Source organism: Oncorhynchus masou, unplaced genomic scaffold, assembly GCF_036934945.1.
Source record: "Oncorhynchus masou masou isolate Uvic2021 unplaced genomic scaffold, UVic_Omas_1.1 unplaced_scaffold_4569, whole genome shotgun sequence".
In the NCBI taxonomy this organism is placed as follows: domain Eukaryota; kingdom Metazoa; phylum Chordata; class Actinopteri; order Salmoniformes; family Salmonidae; genus Oncorhynchus; species Oncorhynchus masou.
In genome coordinates, this window is record NW_027010964.1 from 12,501 (window position 1) to 27,264 (window position 14,764).

The 14,764-nt window shown below is 47.1% G+C and overlaps 1 protein-coding gene across 1 annotated transcript in view; it reads right to left on the minus strand.

Moving 5' to 3' along the window:
* Positions 1-4,136, minus strand: part of LOC135535176 (mitochondrial glutamate carrier 1-like) — a 7,604-nt gene extending 3,468 nt beyond the window's left edge. Inside the window, exon 1 of the mRNA XM_064961883.1 lies at positions 3,846-4,136. Coding sequence (XP_064817955.1) covers positions 3,846-3,865 — 20 coding nt within the window. The 5' untranslated portion in view covers positions 3,866-4,136. The remainder of the gene's footprint in view (positions 1-3,845) is intronic.
* Positions 4,137-14,764: the final 10,628 nt, after the last annotated feature.

A 14,764-nucleotide genomic window follows, 5' to 3' on the forward strand; every position in this document is an offset into this window, starting at 1 on the left:
CTGACTAGGTTGTACTTTCCCTGTACAACTGACTAGGTTGTACTTTCCTGTACAACTGACTAGGTTGTACTTTCCCTGTACAACTGACTAGGTTGTACTTTCCCTGTACAACTGACTAGGTTGTACTTTCCCTGTACAACTGACTAGGTTGTACTTTCCCTGTACAACTGACTAGGTTGTACTTTCCCTGTACAACTGACTAGGTTGTACTTTCCCTGTACAACTGACTAGGTTGTACTTTCCCTGTACAACTGACTAGGTTGTACTTTCCCTGTACAACTGACTAGGTTGTACTTTCCCTTTACAACTGACTAGGTTGTACTTTCCCTTTCATTTCAGCGCATCTCATTTGTAAACATTTCAACGGTATTAAATTATAACCTTTTTCAATTCCACCCATCAAAATAAATGTCTCTTTCTTATTTTTCTTGTAAATGTCGAGACGTTAAATCCCAGACGAAGCTTTGGCGTTCTGATAGATGCAACGGAAAGACAACGTACTGCTTTTGAGCCCATTTCAGACATCACCGGGTTGTTTCTGCAGTCGTAACGTTAACAGGACAAAATGACAGGCACAAGAAAGAGGATGAAAGAGTCCCAGGAGTTAAAAACAAACCAATAAAGCGACATTTAAGTGACAAGAAGATTAAGCACCTCTCAAACACAGGAAATACTGAAAAACACCTCTCAAACAGGAAATAGATGGCTGAAAAACACCTCTCAAACAGGAAATAGATGGCTGAAAAACACTCCTCAAACACAGGAAATAGATGGCTGAAAAACACCTCTCAAACAGGAAATAGATGGCTGAAAAACACTCCTCAAACACAGGAAATAGATGGCTGAAAAACACCTCTCAAACACAGGAAATAGATGGCTGAAAAACACCTCCCAAACACAGGAAATAGATGGCTGAAAACACCGCTCAAACACAGGAAATAGATGGCTGAAAAACACCGCTCAAACACAGGAAATAGATGGCTGAAAAACACCTCTCAAACAGGAAATAGATGGCTGAAAAACACCTCTCAAACAGGAAATAGATGGCTGAAAAACACTCCTCAAACACAGGAAATAGATGGCTGAAAAACACCTCTCAAACAGGAAATAGATGGCTGAAAAACACTCCTCAAACACAGGAAATAGATGGCTGAAAAACACCTCTCAAACACAGGAAATAGATGGCTGAAAAACACCTCCCAAACACAGGAAATAGATGGCTGAAAACACTCCTCAAACACAGGAAATAGATGGCTGAAAAACACCGCTCAAACACAGGAAATAGATGGCTGAAAAACACCTCTCAAACACAGGAAATAGATGGCTGAAAAACACCCCTCAAACACAGGAAATAGATGGCTGAAAAACACTCCTCAAACACAGGAAATAGATGGCTGAAAAACACCTCTCAAACACAAGAAATAGATGACTGAAAAACACCTCTCAAACACAGGAAATAGATGGCTGAAAAACACCTCTCAAACACAGGAAATAGATGGCTGAAAAACACCTCTCAAACACAGGAAATAGATGGCTGAAAAACACCTCTCAAACACAGGAAATAGATGGCTGAAAAACACCTCTCAAACACAGGAAATAGATGGCTGAAAAACACCTCTCAAACACAGGAAATAGATGGCTGAAAAACACCACTCAAACACAGGAAATAGATGGCTGAAAAACACCTCTCAAACACAGGAAATAGATGGCTGAAAAACACCTCTCAAACAGGAAATAGATGGCTGAAAAACACCTCTCAAACACAGGAAATAGATGGCTGAAAAACACCTCCCAAACACAGGAAATAGATGGCTGAAAAACACCTCCCAAACACAGGAAATAGATGGCTGAAAAACACCACTCAAACACAGGAAATAGATGGCTGAAAAATAACTTTTAAAAACAGGAAATAGATGGCTGAAAAACACCTCTCAAACAGGAAATAGATGGCTGAAAAACACCTCTCAAACACAGGAAATAGATGGCTGAAAAACACCTCTCAAACACAGGAAATAGATGGCTGAAAAACACCTCTCAAACACAGGAAATAGATGGCTGAAAAATAACTTTTAAAAACAGGAAATAGATGGCTGAAAAACACCTCTCAAACAGGAAATAGATGGCTGAAAAACACCTCTCAAACACAGGAAATAGATGGCTGAAAAACACCTCTCAAACACAGGAAATAGATGGCTGAAAAACACCTCTCAAACACAGGAAATAGATGGCTGAAAAACACCTCTCAAACAGGAAATAGATGGCTGAAAAACACCTCTCAAACACAGGAAATAGATGGCTGAAAAACACCTCCCAAACACAGGAAATAGATGGCTGAAAAACACCTCTCAAACACAGGAAATAGATGGCTGAAAAACACCTCTCAAACACAGGAAATAGATGGCTGAAAAACACCTCTCAAACACAGGAAATAGATGGCTGAAAAACACCTCTCAAACAGGAAATAGATGGCTGAAAAACACCTCTCAAACACAGGAAATAGATGGCTGAAAAATAACTCTTAAAAACAGGAAATAGATGGCTGAAAAACACCTCTTAAACACAGGAAATAGATGGCTGAAAAACACCTCTCAAACACAGGAAATAGATGGCTGAAAAATAACTCTTAAAAACAGGAAATAGATGGCTGAAAAACACCACTCAAACAGGAAATAGATGGCTGAAAAACACCTCTCAAACAGGAAATAGATGGCTGAAAAACACCCCTCAAAAACAGGAAATAGATGGCTGAAAAACACCCCTCAAACAGGAAATAGATGGCTGAAAAACACCTCTCAAACACAGGAAATAGATGGCTGAAAAACACCACTCAAACAGGAAATAGATGGCTGAAAAACACCACTCAAACACAGGAAATAGATGGCTGAAAAACACCTCTCAAACACAGGAAATAGATGGCTGAAAAACACCACTCAAACACAGGAAATAGATGGCTGAAAAACACCACTCAAAAACAGGAAATAGATGGCTGAAAAACACCTCTCAAACAGGAAATAGATGGCTGAAAAACACCTCTCAAACACAGGAAATAGATGGCTGAAAAACACCACTCAAACAGGAAATAGATGGCTGAAAAACACCACTCAAACACAGGAAATAGATGGCTGAAAAAGACAGATCCTAAGGTGGGCGGGGCAAGGCGTTGTTTGTTGAAGAAAGATGAACATGAATATAATGCAGTACTCAACAACTTTAACTTCTGTTTTCTAAACTGAAGTGCAAACACAGTTTAGGCTGGATGGCACTCTATTCCCTACATAGTATAGTGCCCAATGAGGGCCCCAGACAACAGTAGTGTACTATATATAGGGAATAGGGTTCTATAGGGCTCTGGTCTAAAGTAGTGCACTATATAGGGAATAGGGTTCTATAGGGCTCTGGTCTAAAGTAGTGTACTATATAGGGAATAGGGTTCTATAGGGCTCTGGTCTAAAGTAGTGCACTTTATAGAGAATAGGTTTCTATAGGGCCCTGGTCTAAAGTAGTGTACTATAGAGGGAATAGGGTTCTATAGGGTCCTGGTCTAAAGTAGTGCACTATATAGGGAATAGGGTTCTATAGGGCCCTGGTCTAAAGTAGTGCACTATATAGGGAATAGGGTTCTATAGGGCCCTGGTCTAAAGTAGTGCACTATATAGGGAATAGGGTTCTATAGGGCCCTGGTCTAAAGTAGTGCACTATATAGGGAATAGGGTTCTATAGGGCCCTGGTCTAAAGTAGTGTACTATATAGGGAATAGGGTTCTATAGGGCCCTGGTCTAAAGTAGTGCACTATATAGGGAATAGGGTTCTATTTCACAGTGTAGTCTTTGTAGCCATCAGCTCACCTGATCTGCTTGTCAGCCATTTATGTGAGGCGCCGGCTGGTCGTCAGAGAGTTGATATGTGTCTGTCTGTTGTGCCAGTCAGTCCATCTGCTGCTGTTGTTATTTTTGTTGAGGGTTTCTTTCTTTAGTCTATAATGCAGTCTGTTTGCTTGGTTAGCTCTTCCTTAGTTTCTGTGTCTTTAAAACTTTGAATCCAAACGTTATTATTATTATTATTATTATTTTCGATCAGTCAGTTGTCTTGTCTGTCAGCTGGCCTCTGAAGCGCAAGAAGTTGAGGTCCGATAGGGAGGGATATCTGAAACAGGTGAAAGATAGAAGCTGTTAGCTAACAACACCAACGCTCGGGACAAAGGAGTTGTTTCCCTGACATACGTCAACAACTGGGGGCTTGATGAGGCTGGAGAGGGAGAGGAGTTATAGCACACACACACACACACACACACACACACACACACACACACACACACACACACACACACACACACACACACACACACACACACACACACACACACACACACACACACAGTCATCATACAACATTGTTTCCTACGACTTGTCGTACATTGTCATGGTGGCCTTATCGTGGGCTGCTATACTCATTCGGTTAGCAGTATCCTCACACCAAAGGCTTGTTATATATTGCAATGCTTCAATGGATCAATAAGAAACTTTGCTGGCACACTACTAAAATCTAAATTGCACCTAATCTCCAATATGATATTATGGCCTTTCTCTTGCATTTCAAAGATGATGGAACATATAAAATCATAGAACACACATATTTTTTTGTTTGTATTATCTTTTACCAGATCGAATGTGTTATATTCTCCTACATTCATTTCACATTTCCACAAACTTCAAAGTGGAAACTTTCCTTTCAAATGGTACCAACAATATGCATATCCTTGCTTCAGGGCCTGAGCTCCAGGCAGGTAGATTTTCGGTGAGAAATGGAGAGGGAGAAATGGGATCCTTAATAAGAGGTTTTAATGATGGCTGGCCATCAGAATACTGTACTGACATTACACTGGTGTTGCCCTATAGCAGAATACATCTGTTTGCATGTACGTTGCCCGGTGATGCTTGGTTTGCGTTTACACGGTCTACATTATGTTCTGTATTGAATTGGTGAAGCACAAAGTAAAAGCATCCATACAAATAGACCGGTGGTAAAACTTAGAGAAAAGACGAAGGTTTGATTTATGTACCATTTATGTAACCAGTCAGTTAAAGAACACATTCTTATTTACAATGACAGCCGGATGTGATACAGCCTGGATCCGAACCGGTGACGAGGACTGAGACATAGTGTTATAGACTGCTGCGCCACTCGGAAGCCCCTGATGTGTGGTACACAGAAACAGCCCTGATGTGTGGTACACAGAAACAGCCCTGATGTGTGGTACACAGAAACAGCCCTGATGTGTGGTACACAGAAACAGCCCTGATGTGTGGTACACAGAAACAGCCCTGATGTGTGGTACACAGAAACAGCCCTGATGTGTGGTACACAGAAACAGCCCTGATGTGGAAATCTGCTTTCCATTTCCCCCTACACGCTCTCCACCCCCTTTCCACAACCAATCACGACGTCTCTCTCGCCCAGCTATTACCGAGCCCCCCTTATCCCTCCCTCCTTCTCTCTCCCTCCCTCCCACCCTCCGTCTCCCTCCCCCCACCCCCACCCTTTTCCTCTTCAGTCGTGACTCTCTCCTTCTCCCTCCCCCCTCCCCCCACCCTTTTCCTCTTCAGTAGTGACTCTCTCCTTCTCCCTCCCCCTCCCTTTTCCTCTTCAGTCGTGACTCTCTCCTTCTCCCTCCCACCCTCCAACACAGAACATTCTTTCTTTTCGACTCAGACTTTTTCTGACTTATCTTTTTACTTGAAAAACAGATCCCCGGTATACAATTAGGCCTATACAGTAGAGATGGAACAGCATGGATATTTATCTTGTGAGTACCAGGCCTAGAGTGAATACAGCTGGAGCAGTGGACACTGAGAATGCAGCTGTGCACCATGGCAGTGTGTTGCATTTGGTTTGGATGTGGACTCAGGGCCCTGGCTGTGCTGTACACTGTGCTTGTTTGTGTGTGTGTGTGTGTGTGTGTGTGTGTGTGTGTGTGTGTGTGTGTGTGTGTGTGTGTGTGTGTGTGTGTGTGTGTGTGTGTGTGTGTGTGTGTGTGTGTGCGTGTGTGATGGGCTGTAGTGTAGGGGTCAGATGAGGTCACTATCTCACTGACGAGTCCCAATGGAGGACCTACGCCCTCTCCTCTCCACTTCCTGTCTCACATCACCTCTCCTCTCTTCTCCTCCCTCTCACCTCAATTCTCCTCTCTTTTCTTCGCTCTCCTCTCCACTTCCTGTCTCACCTCACCTCTCTTCTCCTCTCCTCCCTCTCACCTCACCCATCCTCTCTTCTCCTCTCCTACCTCTCCTCTCCTCTCCTCCCCTCACCTCTCCTCTCCTCTCCTCCTCTCACTTCCCCCTCACCTCACCTGACCTCTCTTCTGTTCCCTGTGGCTGCACAGTCCAGACTACCTCTCCTCTTTCTCTCTCTCTCTGAGAGGCCTCTGTCCTCTCCTCTTTCTCTCTCTCTCTCTGAGAGGCCTCTGTCCTCTCCTCTTTCTCTCTCTCTCTGAGAGGCCTCTGTCCTCTCCTCTTTCTCTCTCTCTCTGAGAGGCCTCTGTCCTCTCCTCTTTCTCTCTCTCTCTGAGAGGCCTCTGTCCTCTCCTCTTTCTCTATCTCTCTGAGAGGCCTCTGTCCTCTCCTCTTTCTCTCTCTCTCTGAGAGGCCTCTGTCCTCTCCTCTTTCTCTCTCTCTCTGAGAGGCCTCTGTCCTCTCCTCTTTCTCTCTCTCTCTGAGAGGCCTCTGTCCTCTCCTCTTTTCTCTCTCTCTCTGAGAGGCCTCTGTCCTCTCCTCTTTCTCTCTCTCTCTGAGAGGCCTCTGTCCTCTCCTCTTTCTCTCTCTCTCTGAGAGGCCTCTGTCCTTTCCTCTTTCTCTCTCTCTCTGAGAGGCCTCTGTCCTCTCCTCTTTCTCTCTCTCTGACAAGCCTCTGTCCTCTCTTCTTTCTCTCTCTCTCTCTGAGAGGCCTCTGTCCTCTCCTCTTTTCTCTCTCTCTGACAGGCCTCTGTCCTCTCCTCTTTCTCTCTCTCTGGGAGGCCTCTGTCCTCTCCTCTTTCTCTCTCTCTCTGAGAGGCCTCTGTCCTCTCCTCTTTTCTCTCTCTCTCTGAGAGGCCTCTGTCCTCTCCTCTTTCTCTCTCTCTCTGAGAGGCCTCTGTCCTCTCCTCTTTCTCTCTCTCTCTGACAGGCCTCTGTCCTCTCCTCTTTCTCTCTCTCTCTGACAGGCCTCTGTCCTCTCCTCTTTCTCTCTCTCTGAGAGGCCTCTGTCCTCTCCTCTTTCTCTCTCTCTCTGAGAGGCCTCTGTCCTCTCCTCTTTCTCTCTCTCTGAGAGGCCTCTGTCCTCTCCTCTTTCTCTCTCTCTCTGAGAGGCCTCTGTCCTCTCCTCTTTCTCTCTCTCTCTGAGAGGCCTCTGTCCTCTCCTCTTTCTCTCTCTCTCTGAGAGGCCTCTGTCCTCTCTTCTTTCTCTCTCTCTCTGAGAGGCCTCTGTCCTCTCCTCTTTCTCTCTCTCTGAGAGGCCTCTGTCCTCTCCTCTTTCTCTCTCTCTCTGAGAGGCCTCTGTCCTCTCCTCTTTCTCTCTCTCTCTGAGAGGCCTCTGTCCTCTCCTCTTTCTCTCTCTCTGAGAGGCCTCTGTCCTCTCCTCTTTCTCTCTCTCTCTCTGAGAGGCCTCTGTCCTCTCCTCTTTCTCTCTCTCTCTGAGAGGCCTCTGTCCTCTCCTCTTTCTCTCTCTCTCTGAGAGGCCTCTGTCCTCTCTTCTTTCTCTCTCTCTCTCTGAGAGGCCTCTGTCCTCTCCTCTTTCTCTCTCTCTCTGAGAGGCCTCTGTCCTCTCCTCTTTCTCTCTCTCTCTGACAAGCCTCTGTCCTCTCTTCTTTCTCTCTCTCTCTGAGAGGCCTCTGTCCTATCCTCTTTCTCTCTCTCTCTGAGAGGCCTCTGTCCTCTCCTCTTTCTCTCTCTCTCTCTGAGAGGCCTCTGTCCTCTCATTTTTCTCTCTCTCTCTGAGAGGCCTCTGTCCTCTCCTCTTTCTCTCTCTCTCTGAGAGGCCTCTGTCCTCTCCTCTTTCTCTCTCTCTCTGACAAGCCTCTGTCCTCTCTTCTTTCTCTCTCTCTCTGAGAGGCCTCTGTCCTATCCTCTTTCTCTCTCTCTCTGAGAGGCCTCTGTCCTCTCCTCTTTCTCTCTCTCTCTGAGAGGCCTCTGTCCTCTCCTCTTTCTCTCTCTCTGACAAGCCTCTGTCCTCTCTTCTTTCTCTCTCTCTCTCTGAGAGGCCTCTGTCCTCTCCTCTTTCTCTCTCTCTCTGAGAGGCCTCTGTCCTCTCCTCTTTCTCTCTCTCTCTGACAAGCCTCTGTCCTCTCTTCTTTCTCTCTCTCTCTGAGAGGCCTCTGTCCTATCCTCTTTCTCTCTCTCTCTGAGAGGCCTCTGTCCTCTCCTCTTTCTCTCTCTCTCTCTGAGAGGCCTCTGTCCTCTCATTTTTCTCTCTCTCTCTGAGAGGCCTCTGTCCTCTCCTCTTTCTCTCTCTCTCTGAGAGGCCTCTGTCCTCTCCTCTTTCTCTCTCTCTCTGACAGGCCTCTGTCCTCTCTTCTTTCTATCTCTCTCTCTGACAGGCCTCTGTCCTCTCTTCTTTCTATCTCTCTCTCTGACAGGCCTCTGTCCTCTCTTCTTTCTATCTCTCTCTCTCACACACTTCTCTTCCCAGGCCTCTGTCCTCTCTCTCTCTCACTTCTCTTCCCAGGCCTCTGTCCTCTCCCTCTCTCACACTTCTCTTCCCAGGCCTCTGTCCTCTCTCTCTCTCTCTCTCTCTCTCTCACACACACACACTTCTCTTCCCAGGCCTCTGTCTCTCTGTCTCTCTCTCTCACACACACTTCTCTTCCCATGCCTCTGTCCTCTCTCTCTCTCACTTCTCTTCCCAGGCATCTGTCCTCTCTTTCTCTCACTTCTCTTCCCAGACCTCTGGCTTTTTGTTTACTTCTCGCTGTTCTAATTTTACGGCTTCCTTTTTCTAGTCAGTTTACTTTGCAAATCATCTGAACCAATATCAATTACAAGGGTTTATTGAAATGAAATGATTATACAGTGTTTGCAGATTCAGGGTTTAATGATTATATTGTACTTTATATGAAGTGTGCATATACAAGACTCATGTGTGTGTGTGTGTGTGTGTGTGTGTGTGTGCGTGTGCGTGTGCGTGTGTGTGATAGTAGAACGCAGGCGACAGGTTGGCACGGACCACTGTAATCCCCTAGGAATCATCATCCCTTCCAATCCCTTCAAACTGACAGTGTGCTCTCTCTCTCTCTCCAGAGCTGCTCACACCCCACTGTGACCGACTCACTAGGATCCATCTGGATTCCGTACCAACTACGCCAGTAGCAGTAACTGGCGCTGTAGCGTTGTGCTCAAACATTAGACTACATGTTAGTAGCATTGTCTCAATCATGGCTAGTGGCCACTGAAATGTAGCTGTGCCATAGAACTATGACAGTAGCAGTGTAACCTACTGTAGCTAGCTTAATGCAATATATATTAACATTGTCTGTTTCTAGCATGCTACTAGCTAGCTTAATGCAATATATATAAACTATGTCTATATATAGCATGCTACTAGCTAGCTTAATGCAATATATATAAACTATGTCTATATATAGCATGCTACTAGCTAGCTTAATGCAATATATATTAACAATGTCTATTCCTAGCATGCTACTAGCTAGCTTAATGCAATATATATTAACAATGTATATTTCTAGCATGCTACTAGCTAGCTTAATGCAATATATATAAACTATGTCTATATATAGCATGCTACTAGCTAGCTTAATGCAATATATATTAACAATGTCTATTTCTAGCATGCTACTAGCTAGCTTAATGCAATATATATTAACAATGTCTATTTCTAGCATGCTACTAGCTAGCTTAATGCAATATATACATTAACATCGTCCTCAATATCCTCCTATCACAGCCATTAAACTCTGTAACTGTTTTAAAGACACCATTGGTCTCTTGGTGAAATCCCTGAAGGGTTTCCTTCCTATCTGGCAACTGAGTTAGGAAGGAAACCTGTATCTTTGTATTTTTGTAGTGACCCAGTCTGTAATACCAATATGTTTCAAGCAGACCACCACAGTCCCTGTGCCCAAGACAGCGAAGGTAACCTGCCTAAATGATTACTGCCTCGTAGCACTCACGTCAGTAGCCATGAAGTGCTTTGAAAGGCTGGTCATGGCTCACATCAACACCATTATCCCAGAAACCCTAGACCCACTCCAATTCACATAACGCCCCAACAGATCCACAGATGATGCAATCTCAATCGCACTCCACACTGCCTTTTCCCACCTGGACAAAAGGAACACCTATGTGAGAATGCTGTTCATTGACTACAGCTCAGCCGTCAACACCATAGTGCCCTCAAAGCTCATCACTAAGCTAAGGATACTGAGACTAAACACCTCCCTCTGCAACTGGATCCTGGACTTCCTGACGGGCCGCCCCAGGTGGTGAGGGTAGGTAACAACACATCCGCCACTCTGATCCTCAACACGGGGAGCCAATTCTAGGTCCAAAAGGCTCCTTAACAGCTTCTACCCCCAAGCCATAGGACTACTGAACAATTCATCAAACAGCCGGGCTTTTTGCTTTGACCCCCCCGCCCTGTACCCCCTGTATATAGCCTCCACATTGACTCTGTACCGGTACCCCCTGTGTATAGCCTCCACATTGACTCTGTAGCGGTACCCCCTGTGTATAGCCTCCACATTGACTCTGTACCGGTACCCCCTGTGTATAGCCTCCACATTGACTCTGTACCGGTACCCCCTGTATATAGCCTCCACATTGACTCTGTACAGGTACCCCCTGTGTATAGCCTCCACATTGACTCTGTACCGGTACCCCCTGTGTATAGCCTCCACATTGACTCTGTACCGGTACCCCCTGTATATAGCCTCCACATTGACTCTGTACCGGTACCCCTGTATATAACCTCCACATTGACTCTGTACCGGTACCCCTGTATATAGCCTCCACCTTGACTCTGTACCGGTACCCCCTGTATATAGCCTCCACATTGACTCTGTACCGTAACACCCTGTATATAGCCTCCACATTGACTCTGTACCGTAACACCCTGTATATAGCCTCCACATTGACTCTGTACCGTAACACCCTGTATATAGCCTCCACATTGACTCTGTACCGTAACACCCTGTATATAGCCTCCACATTGACTCTGTACCGTAACACCCTGTATATAGCCTCCACATTGACTCTGTACCGTAACACCCTGTATATAGCCTCCACATTGACTCTGTACCGTAACACCCTGTATATAGCCTCCACATTGACTCTGTACCGTAACACCCTGTATATAGCCTCCACATTGACTCTGTACCGTAATACCCCGTATATAGCCTCCACATTGACTCTGTACCGGTACCCCCTGTATATAGCCTCCACATTGACTCTGTACCGTAACACCCTGTATCTGTGTTTGAAATTCACTGCTCGACTGAGGGACCTTACTGATAATTGTATGTGTGGTGTACAGAGATAGTCATTCAGAAATCATCTTAAACTTAAAACCTATTATGTGACTTGTTGGGGAAAAAAGGGTTTAAGTAATTATTGACTAAAGATATTTCAGCTTTTAATTTGTAATTAATTTGTACAACTTTCTAAAAACATAATTCCACTTTGACATAATGGGTGTTGTATGTAGGTCAGTGACACAACATCTACATTTAAACTATTTTAAATTCAGGCTATAAACATTTACATTTACATTTAAGTCATTTAGCAGACGCTCTTATCCAGAGCGACTTACAAATTGGTGAATTCACCTTCTGACATCCAGTGGAACAGCCACTTTACAATAGTGCATCTAAATCATTAAGGGGGGGGGGGTGGTGAGAAGGATTACTTATCCTATCCTAGGTATTCCTTGAAGAGGTGGGGTTTCAGGTGTCTCCGGAAGGTGGTGATTGACTCCGCTGTCCTGGCGTCGTGAGGGGGAGTTTGTTCCACCATTGGGGGCCAGAGCAGCGAACAGTTTTGACTGGGCTGAGCGGGAACTGTACTTCCTCAATGGTAGGGAGGCGAGCAGGCCAGAGGTGGATGAACGCAGTGCCCTTGCTTGGGTGTAGGGCCTGATCAGAGCCTGGAGGTACTGCGGTGCCGTTCCCCTCACAGCTCCGTAGGCAAGCACCATGGTCTTGTAGCGGATGCGAGCTTCAACTGGAAGCCAGTGGAGAGAGCGGAGGAGCGGGGTGACGTGAGAGAACTTGGGAAGGTTGAACACCAGACGGGCTGCGGCGTTCTGGATGAGTTGTAGGGGTTTAATGGCACAGGCAGGGAGCCCAGCCAACAGCGAGTTGCAGTAATCCAGACGGGAGATGACAAGTGCCTGGATTAGGACCTGCGCCGCTTCCTGTGTGAGGCAGGGTCGTACTCTGCGGATGTTGTAGAGCATGAACCTACAGGAGCGGGCCACCGCCATGATGTTGGTTGAGAACGACAGGGTGTTGTCCAGGATCACGCCAAGGTTCTTAGCGCTCTGGGAGGAGGACACAATGGAGTTGTCAACCGTGATGGCGAGATCATGGAACGGGCAGTCCTTCCCCGGGAGGAAGAGCAGCTCCGTCTTGCCGAGGTTCAGCTTGAGGTGGTGATCCGTCATCCACACTGATATGTCTGCCAGACATGCAGAGATGCGATTCGCCACCTGGTCATCAGAAGGGGGAAAGGAGAAGATTAATTGTGTGTCGTCTGCATAGCAATGATAGGAGAGACCATGTGAGGTTATGACAGAGCCAAGTGACTTGGTGTATAGCGAGAATAGGAGAGGGCCTAGAACAGAGCCCTGGGGGACACCAGTGGTGAGAGCGCGTGGCGAGGAGACAGATTCTCGCCACGCCACCTGGTAGGAGCGACCTGTCAGGTAGGACGCAATCCAAGCGTGGGCCGCGCCGGAGATGCCCAACTCGGAGAGGGTGGAGAGGAGGATCTGATGGTTCACAGTATCGAAGGCAGCCGATAGGTCTAGAAGGATGAGAGCAGAGGAGAGAGAGTTAGCTTTAGCAGTGCGGAGCGCCTCCGTGATGCAGAGAAGAGCAGTCTCAGTTGAATGACTAGTCTTGAAACCTGACTGATTTGGATCAAGAAGGTCATTCTGAGAGAGATAGCGGAGAGCTGGCCAAGGACGGCACGTTCAAGAGTTTTGGAGAGAAAGAAAGAAGGGATACTGGTCTGTAGTTGTTGACATCGGAGGGATCGAGTGTAGGTTTCTTCAGAAGGGGTGCAACTCTCGCTCTCTTGAAGACGGAAGGGACGTAGCCAGCGGTCAGGGATGAGTTGATGAGCGAGGTGAGGTAAGGGAGAAGGTCCCCGGAAATGGTCTGGAGAGAGGAGGGGATAGGGTCGAGCGGGCAGGTTGTTGGGCGGCCGGCCGTCACAAGAAGCGAGATTGCATCTGGAGAGAGAGGGGAGAAAGAGGTCAGAGCACAGGGTAGGGCAGTGTGAGCAGAACCAGCGGTGTCGTTTGACTTAGCAAACGAGGATCGGATGTCGTCGACCTTCTTTTCAAAATGGTTGACGAAGTCATCTGCAGAGAGGGAGGAGGGGGGAGGGGGAGGAGGATTCAGGAGGGAGGAGAAGGTGGCAAAGAGCTTCCTAGGGTTAGAGGCAGATGCTTGGAATTTAGAGTGGTAGAAAGTGGCTTTAGCAGCAGAGACAGAGGAGGAAAATGTAGAGAGGAGGGAGTGAAAGGATGCCAGGTCCGCAGGGAGGCGAGTTTTCCTCCATTTCCGCTCGGCTGCCCGGAGCTCTGTTCTGTGAGCTCGCAATGAGTCATCGAGCCACGGAGCGGGAGGGGAGGACCGAGCCGGCCTGGAGGATAGGGGACATAGAGAGTCAAAGGATGCAGAAAGGGAAGAGAGGAGGGTTGAGGAGGCAGAGTCAGGAGAAAGGTTGGAGAAGGTATGAGCAGAGGGAAGAGATGAAAGGATGGAAGAGGAAAGAGTAGCGGGGGAGAGAGAGCGAAGGTTGGGACGGCGCGATACCATCCGAGTAGGGGCAGTGTGGGAAGTGTTGGATGAGAGCGAGAGGGAAAAGGATACAAGGTAGTGGTCGGAGACTTGGAGGGGAGTTGCAGTGAGGTTAGTGGAAGAACAGCATCTAGTAAAGATGAGGTCGAGCGTATTGCCTGCCTTGTGAGTAGGGGGAAGGTGAGAGGGTGAGGTCAAAGAGGAGAGGAGTGGAAAGAAGGAGGCAGAGAGGAATGAGTCAAAGGTAGACGTGGGGAGGTTAAAGTCGCCCAGGACTGTGAGAGGTGAGCCGTCCTCAGGAAAGGAGCTTATCAAGGCATCAAGCTCATTGATGAACTCTCCGAGGGAACCTGGAGGGCGATAAATGATAAGAATGTTAAGCTGAATTCAAAGGAGGCGATAGATAGATGGGTAAGGGGAGAGAGAGAGAATGACCACTTGGGAGAGATGAGGATCCCGGTGCCACCACCCCGCTGACCAGAAGCTCTCGGGGTGTGCGAGAACACGTGGGCGGACGAAGAGAGAGCAGTAGGAGTAGCAGTGTTATCTGTGGTGATCCATGTTTCCGTCAGTGCCAGGAAGTCGAGGGACTGGAGGGAGGCATAGGCTGAGATGAACTCTGCCTTGTTGGCCGCAGATCGGCAGTTCCAGAGGCTACCGGAGACCAGGAACTCCACGTGGGTCGTGCGCGCTGGGACCACCAGATTAGGGTGGCCGCGGCCACGCGGTGTGGAGCGTTTGTATGGTCTGTGC